At 42.7% G+C, this 8,820-nt stretch overlaps 1 protein-coding gene across 1 annotated transcript in view; it reads left to right on the top strand.

Annotated features, from left to right (window-relative positions):
* LOC102996067 (2'-5'-oligoadenylate synthase 1-like) overlaps positions 1-4,914 on the top strand; it is an 8,551-nt gene extending 3,637 nt beyond the window's left edge. Inside the window, exons 4-5 of the mRNA XM_024121025.3 lie at positions 2,378-2,610; positions 3,439-4,914. Coding sequence (XP_023976793.1) covers positions 2,378-2,610; positions 3,439-3,607 — 402 coding nt within the window. The 3' untranslated portion in view covers positions 3,608-4,914. The remainder of the gene's footprint in view (positions 1-2,377; positions 2,611-3,438) is intronic.
* The last annotated feature ends 3,906 nt before the right edge of the window (positions 4,915-8,820 follow it).

Consider the following 8,820-nt stretch of genomic DNA (forward strand, 5'->3'; position numbering starts at 1 on the left):
GGGGAGCCAGCAAGGATGAGGGGGCAGGGGGGGGAAGAAGGAAAGGGAGGGGAGGGGAGTGGGGAAGAGAAGAAAGAGGAGCGGGAGGAGGAGGAGGAGAGGAATCAGAAAGGATGGGGGAGGAAGGAGGGAGATGGACAGAGATGAGTGGAGAGGAGGGAAAGAGCATGAAGGAGGGGAGAAGGCAGGGAACAAGGAGGGAGAGGATGAGAGGAAGAAGGTGGAAGAGTAGAGGTTGTGGGGAGGGGCGGAAAGAAAAGGGAGAAGAAGGGTAGGGCCCGGGACAGGTGCCAGTGGACTCAGGTATCTCATTTTTCCTGGTCTTCCCGTATCAGGAAATAACAACTCCACCCTTCCAGTTACTCTGGACAAAACCATGGCTCTTTCTTATCTTTTTCACACACACACACACACACACATACATACATACATACATACATACATACATACATACATATCCAACCAGTCTGTAAATGGCTTGGTCCTGTATCTAAAATATACCCATTATCATCAACCATCACCACCTCAGTCACTCCCACCCTGGTCCAAGTCACTTGGGAGGCTCACAGGATCTGCCCTCGACCTCTCTGAACCCCCATCTCTGCCCCCTCACCACTTCCCCAGGCCATGCTCTCCTCTTCATTAGTCCTCCAAGAGGGAAACTACTCCAGCCTCAGGGCCTTTGCATGAGCTTATTTGTTTATTGCCTGTCTCCCCACTAAAAATGTGCATAAGAGAAGAGATTTGTATATTTTCTTCACTGCGGTATCCCCAGAACCTAGAACAGTGCCTGGCACATAATAGGTTCTCAGTAAGTAATTACTCAATAAATTAATGAGTGCTAATGCCCCCACCCCCCAACACACACTCTTCTGTTCACTTCCTAGCTGTCCGAATTTGGGCAAATGAATTAACATCTTGCCCCTCCCGTTTTCTCACTTGCAAAGAGTAACATGGCACAGCAGTAGTAAATCACATACCACAGTGATGCGCATGTAGATTGCTTTGGGTAGTATGCACATTGTAACAATGTTAATTCCTTGAATCCATGAGCATGGTATATCTTTCCTTTTATTTTTGTCATCTTCAGTTTCTCTCATCAAAGTCTTATATACTTCAGGGTACAGGTCTTTCACATTTATGGTTAAATTTATTCCTAGTTTTTTTCTTCTCTTTGATGCAATTGTAAATGAGATTGTTTTTAAATTTCTCTTTCTGATAGTTTATTATTCATGTATAGAAATGCAGCAGATTTCTGTATATTATTTTTGTGTCCTGCAATATTCCTGTATTCAGTTTTCAGTTCTAAAAGTTAGTTGGTGGTGTCTTTAGGGTTTTCTATGTATAGTATCATGTCATCTGCAAATAGCAATAATGTAACTTCTTCTGTTTTAATTTGGATGCATTTTGTTTCTTTTTTTAATGTTTTTTAAAAAGTTTATTTTATTTATTTATTTATTTTTGGATCTGTTGGGTCTTCGTTGCGGTGCGTGGGCTTACCCTAGTTGGAGGGAGCGGGGGCTACTCTTCATTGCAGTGTGCGGGCTTCTTATTGCGGTGGCTTCTCTTGTTGCGGAGCACGGGCTCTTGGCCCATGGGCTTCAGTAGTTGCAGCACGCAGGCTCAGTAGTTGTGGCACACGGGGCGGGCTTAGTCGCTCCGCGCCATGTGGGATCTTCCCAGAGCAGGGTTCGAACCCGTGTCCCCTACATTGGCAGGCGGATTCTTAACCACTGTGCCACCAGGAAAGTCCCTGCATTTTGTTTCTTTTTCATGCCTGATTGCCATGGACGGACTTCCAATACCATGTTGAATATATGTGGGGAGAGTGGCATATATGTCTTGTTCCTGATCTTAAAGGAAAAGCTTTTAGCCTTCACCATTGAGTATGGTTTAGCAGTGGGTTGGTCGTATAGGGCCTATATTGAGTTATGTTCTCTCAATACCCACCTTGTTAAGAGTTTGTATCACAGATGGCTGTTGAATTTTCTCAAATGTTTTTTCTGTATTTGTGGAAATGGTCATATGCTTTTTATCCTTCGTTTTGTTAATGCAAATGTATCACGTTGATTGATTTGTGGATACAGAAGCGTCCTTGAATCCGTGGAATATATCCAACTTGATCATGGTGTATGATCTTTTAATATATTGTTGAAGTTGCTTTGCTAACATTTTGTGGAGGATTTTTGCATCCATGATCATCAGGCCTATAATTTTCTTTTTTTGTTATATCTTTGTCTGGTTTTGGTGTAGAATGAGTTTGAAACCATCTCTTAATCCTCAATTTTCTGGAATAGTTTGAGAAGAATAGGCATTAACTCTTCTTCACATAAAAGCTGAACAAACTCATTTTCCTAATTTTTTTTCCTCTTCTCAGTGTAAGATGAGACATGGGAAAAAACTGCCCCCACAATATGCCCTGGAGCTTCTGACAGTCTATGCTTGGGAGCAAGGAAGCATGGAAACAGAATTCAGCACAGCTCAGGGATTTCGGACTGTTTTGGAATTAGTCCTGAAGCACCAGCATCTCTGCATCTACTGGGAAAAGTATTATGACTTTGAAAACCCTATTATTGGACAATACCTGAGAAGGCAACTTGCAAAACCCAGGTACTCTATCCCCACATGGCTTAGCTCCCCACATAAATGAACCCCTGATTACAGCTGTGGCACCTTTTTGGAAATGTAGGCGGTGGGAGGGATCCATATTTATTGATCATCATCTATTGTCAGTCACTGTGCTGGGCACTTTACTCCTACCATCTGATTTAAATAATACATTTAAATACTAACCTCCAATCCAGTGAGGCAGCCGCTATGCTAACCATTCTACAGGTGACTGAGGTTTGGAGAAACAAGAGCTTGTCCAAACCTTAACAGAAAATGAGTGAAACAGCTGAAATTTGATTAAAATAACAATAGCTACAGCAACAATAATGACTGCTCCCAGCAAGTAAGAGCTTGCTGTAAGACTAACACACTCGAACAGAACAGTAAAATTTTGGTTACCAAAACTGACATGTATGGACCCCTTATTATGTTCCAGTTACTGTTCTGAGCACTTCACATGCTTGTCTAGATCCTCATACAACATCCTTTGAGGTAGGGTTATTCAAATCTCCCCATTTCACTGATGAGGATACTGAGGATTAGAGATTCAGGTGACCTGCCCAAGGACACACCACTAATAAAGAGCAGAGGTAAGATTCAAACCCAGGTCTATCAAGGCCCGAATGCAAGCCTCCTTCTCCTTGTGTTCAATGCCCACCATAGGGGAGGGCACTCAGGTCACACCCCAGGGAGCAGTGCCCTCCTGGGCCCCTCCTGCTGCCCCGAGTCCCAGTCTGCCCAAGTTGGTATGTTGCTCTGCCAGGAGCTCTAGACACCCCCAACACAGCCCACATACTCACCTGCCCCTCTCTAACTGTTGCTTTTCAGACCTGTGATTCTGGACCCAGCTGACCCTACTGGAAATGTGGCTGGTAAAGACCCATATAGCTGGCAGCTGCTGGCACAAGAGGTTAGAGTCTGGCTGAGGTACTCATGCTGTAAGAATTGGGATGGGTCTCCAGTCAGCACCTGGGAAGGTGCCGGTGGGACCTCCTGATTCCCTCATGTGACCTGATATTAATGGCATGTTGAAATAACAACTTCTAGAAATACTGCATTAAATCAAATTGAATTTCATCTCTGTCTTTGTACTCTTTTACTGTGGTTACTAGAAAATGTAAAATTACACATGTGTTCTGCCCCAGAATGAATCACTGGGTTAGACAATAGGCTTACCAACTCACATTGTCACCCCGTCTTGGTACCAAAAACGACATTGCATTTACAAAAGTCCAGTCAATAAAAACTCCCTTAAGGGGCTTCCCTCGTGGCACAGTGGTTGAGAGTCCGCCTGCCGATGCAGCGGACATGGGTTCATGCCCCGGTCCGGGAAGATCCCACATGCCGCGGAGCGGCTGGGCCCGTGAGCCATGGCCACTGAGCCTGCGCGTCCGGAGCCTGTGCTCCGCAGTGGGAGAGGCCACAGCAGTGAGAGGCCCGCGTACCGCAAAAAAAAAAAAAAAAAAATCCCTTAAGGATGCACAAAAGAGCAAGCATGTTCTTACCACCTGAATCACTGGTCACATGTGTGGCTGGGAAACAGTCTTTGGCTTCTCCATATTACTGTTCCTCCTTTGAGTCCTCCAGCATCCCTGTGAGATGGGTCTTATTCTTGTTCTCATAATAATACACTGAGATTTGGGCACTTGCTCGAGTCACCAAACATTCCAGCAGCATTTGTTGAAGGGACCATCCTTTCCCCACTGTTCTGCAAAAGCCACCTCTAACATATGTCCAGAGCCCATCTGTGTGTGAGTCTGTGTAGTTCCATTGGTCAACTTTGGCATCCTTGAGTTAATACTACCTTGACTAATTACTGTAGCCTGGTGTTAATTCTTAATATCTTGTAGAAAACTCTGTTTTTATCCAAACCAATGTCTTCTCTTGGCTCTATTTCTATGTTAATGTTATACTCCGTTTGTGAAATTTCACCCAAAATACAGGGAGGCATTTGATTAGAATTCCATAAATTAGTTCAGGGAAGATGACATTTATTGAGAATCCCAATCCACAAACTTGGAGCTTCTTTCCATTAATTTTCCTCTTCTTGAATTACTCTGTAACTATGTTTTATAGTTTTTCCCTGCATTGGTCTTAAGTGTGTTTTGTCATATTATTCCTAGATACTTGTTTTTATGTTCTTGTACTTAGTAGGTTTTCTTTAATTTCATTTTGTAATGGTTGGTTTCATGAAGACCTAAATGTTTTCAGTGGGTATATTTGATTAAAGCATGGTGAGCGAGTGAGCTTTATACTTTTCTGAATTTTGTGATTTTTGTTTTGCTGTAAATTTGTACTGCTTGAATGACCACAAGAAACAATAAAGCATTTTCTTTCGTGATAGGTATTTGTGATAAGTGATAAGTATTTGTGATAAGTATTTTTGTGATAAGTATTTGTCAGCTGAGCTCTGATAGTTTGGGCAAAGCTGGTAGACCCAGGTGACAGAAAGCTCAAGGGTGCTGCAGTTTGGAGCTGCTGGTTCAGGTACAAGTTCATGGGGTTCAGAAACAGAGGAGCAAGTGTGTAAGGGATGATGGAAACGCTCTCCTGACATTTGAAGCACCCGAGTCATAAACTCCTGACTGCCCAGAGCTGAGTCCCCATTCTGGGCAACCTCCTGCTGAGGAAATGAAACTGGGAAGAACTAAGGTTGAAGCAACAGATGTGAGGGTGGAGTTCTCTGAGCCGCCCTGGGCACTCAGCACCGCGGTCAGGTGCCCTAGCCCCACCAGGGGGTGCAGTTATTTTTTTCATTATTATTAACTTTTATTGGAGAATAGTTGCTTTACAGTGTTGTGTGGGGTGCAGTTTGATGTACTACCTGCCTTCCACCCTCCCAGCCACATGGGGTTTCAGCCTTTGTCCTATATCAGGGCTTCTTTCTCTCTCTGTTCATATTTCCGAGCAGACGCCCCGCTCCCCCCCCCCCCCCCAGTTTGAGAGCCTTACCAAAATAAGTTGTCCCTAAAAAATGGGAAGGAGATCACATTGGGTGGGCCAAAAAGTACCTTCGGTTTTCAAGTAAAAATAAAAGACCCATTTTTCATTTTTACCAAGAACTTTATTGAACAACGTAATCACCCTTTTGTTCTACTACCTTCTGCCATTTTTCAGGCAACTTCATAATTCCATCTTTCCAAACCTTTTTCTCTTTTTGAGCAAAGAACTGTTCCAGGTGCCTTTACAGTCTTTCAGGGAATTGAAATTTTTTCCATTAAGAGAATTTTGTAAAGACCGAAATAAATGGAAATCCGAAGGTGCAATATTTGGTGAATACAGCGGATGGATCAGAGCTTCCCAGCCAAGCTGTAACAGTTTTTGCCTGGTTATCAAAGAAACATGCGGTCTTGTGTTACCCTGATGGAAGATTATGCTTTTTCTGTTGACTAATTCTGGACGCTTTTCATCGTGTGCCGCTTTCAGTTGTTCTAATTGGGAGCAGTACTTGTTGGAATTAATTGTTTGGTTTTCCAGAAGGAGCTCATAATAGAGGACTCCCAATCCCACCATTTACTCAACATCACCTTCCTTGGATGACGACTGGCCTTTGGTGTGGTTGGTGGTGGTTCATTTCGCTTGCACCACGATCTCTTCCGTTCCACATTATACAGTATCCACTTTTCATCGCCTGTCACAATTTGCTTTAAAAACGGAACGTTTTCAGTACTGAAACGTTTCAGTAGAGAATCACATGCGGAAATACAGTCAAGAAGGTTTTTTTCGCATAACTTATGTGGAATCCAAACATCAAAGTGATTCACATAACCAAGCTGGTGCAAATGATTTTCAACACTTGATTTGGATATTTTGAGTGTGTCAGCTATCTCTCACATGGTATAACGTTGATTGTTCTCAATTATTGTTTTGATTTGATCGCTATCAACTTCAACTGGTCTACCCGACCGTGGAGCATCGTCCAGCGAGAAATCTCCAGCACAAAACTTCGCAAACCACTTTTGACACGTTCGATCAGTCACAGCACCTTCCCCATACACTGTACCAATCTTTTCTTGCGTTTCAGTTGCCTTTTTACCTTTCTTGAAATAATAAAGCATAATATGCCGAAAATGTTGCTTTTTTTCTTCCATCTTCAATATTAAAATGGCTACACAAAAATTCACCAATTTTGATGTCTTTTTTAAAATACACGCTGATGTGACAGCTGTCACGTGCAATCTAACAAACTTGTTTGGAATGAAGTTAAAGCCAACTAAGTGCTGCGAGAGCCATCGTACGGCAAAAACCGAATGAAACTTTTGGCCCATCCAATAGTATCTCTCCTGGGGCAGTCCTGGTTAAACCATGCGAGCAACAGTAAACAGCAAACTGGCACAATTTGGGGCCAAGACATTTCTTATGGAACCCCTACCAGGCTTACTTGTTTGATTTATGGCAAAGTGTGTGAACTTTATTTTTCTAACAATGGGCCAGCACAGATCTGTCCTCTGCAGTTGGGGATCTGAGAGGAGCACTTCTGTGGAGTCTGCTACGTAGGAAGTGCTCAGTTAATACCTGCCATTATGGTTATAAATAATTACCATCGCTATCTTACTCATGGCAAAGAGTGTTTATTAATGATCTCTCCAGTCTGGGAGATACTCCCTCCCATCCCCTGCTCCCACACCACCTCTGATAATAGAAAGCAATGCTTCCCTTAAGGTCATGGCTAAAAACTCAGGCCAGTGTGGACTTTGCTCCAGATTCTCTTTGAATGAAGAATTCTTAACAAAAGAATATGCATGTCAGGGATAAGTCTGATTTTTCATAATTTGGTGTAATTTTCTCATACGATGCAATAGAGAACATTAGCTCCTGGGCTCCTGTCCTGCACTCCCTTAAATCCCAGCCACATGCAAATTGCTTTTCTTAAATAACTCTCCCCACCACCCCATCTCCCCAACCCTCCAGAAGAAGTAGAGTTAACAGCAACCACCAGTGAAGCAGCTGCCCTGGTGGCCATTGTGAAAATGGGAACAGGAAACCATTTAAGACCCAATGAAGATTTTTAAAGTCAGAATTGCCCTTTATTTTATTTTTTTTTAAGATTTTTTTTTGATGTGGACCATTTTTAAAGTCTTTATTGAATTTGTTACAATACTGCTTCTGTTTTTATGTTTTGGTTTTTTGGCCGCAAGGCATGAGGGATCTTAACTCCCCGACCAGGGATCGAACCCGCACCCCCTGCACTGGAAGGCGAAGTCTTAACCACTGGACTGCCAGGGAAGCCCCTGCCCTTTATTTTTGCTCAGCATTTGATACCTTTCAAATCCCCTTTTGTGCCTCTTCTTTCAGATTATCCTCAGAAGCAGTTCTGTGAGTGAGAAAGAAAAGTTTGCCCTCTCCACACATTGGGACATTGAGGCATGCCCAGTTACACTCGTGTTCAAAGCTGCACAGCTAGGGACAGCTCGCAATTTTTCTATCGACTTAAAAATGCCTTAAGAAATAGTCTATTAATCAAAAAGTAAAACCATTATAGTCATGCCATTAAAAGAGAGAGAGAGAGAGAAATTGTTTGCGTGTATGTGCGTGATAACCTAGAAAATCAACTGAAAAGTTCTGCACCAAAGTAGTTACAGTTGTGGTCTTTCAGGTTTAGGATCAGGGATGGACTTTATGCTTCTGGATTTTTCTGACCATTTCTGTTTGCAATATACATGTACTGCTGCAAAGATCACAGGAGACTATAAAACAATTTTGTCAGCAACGAAAAAAGAGGAAAAGGAAACCAAAAGTGTGTTTTTACTCAAGATTATTCTTGGGTGAAGTACTAACCTGGGTTAAAAAAGTACCTTTTCAGAGTACAGTCTGAAGAAGGAACAGATGTTCTAGGTTGCCTGTTAAAGGCAGGGAGTAATTCTGGGATACTGGAGGAAAACACTGGAAGACGGAACAGGGTTTGGAATCAAAGGAATGTTTGGGTTGTTTTGGATCCAAAAATGGGCAGAAGACCTAAATAGACATTTCTCCAAAGAAGATATACAGATTGCCAACAAACACATGAAAGAATGCACAACATCATTAATCATTAGAGAAATGCAAATCAAAACCACAATGAGATATCATCTCAAACCGGTCAGAATGGCCATCATCAAAAACTCTACAAACAATAAATGCTGGAGAGGGTGTGGAGAAAAGGGAACACTCTAGCACTGCTGGTGGGAATGCAAATTGATACAGCCACTATGGAGAACAGTATGGAGGTTC

The sequence above is a fragment of the Physeter macrocephalus genome, chromosome 19 (assembly GCF_002837175.3).
Source record: "Physeter macrocephalus isolate SW-GA chromosome 19, ASM283717v5, whole genome shotgun sequence".
NCBI lineage: Eukaryota > Metazoa > Chordata > Mammalia > Artiodactyla > Physeteridae > Physeter > Physeter macrocephalus.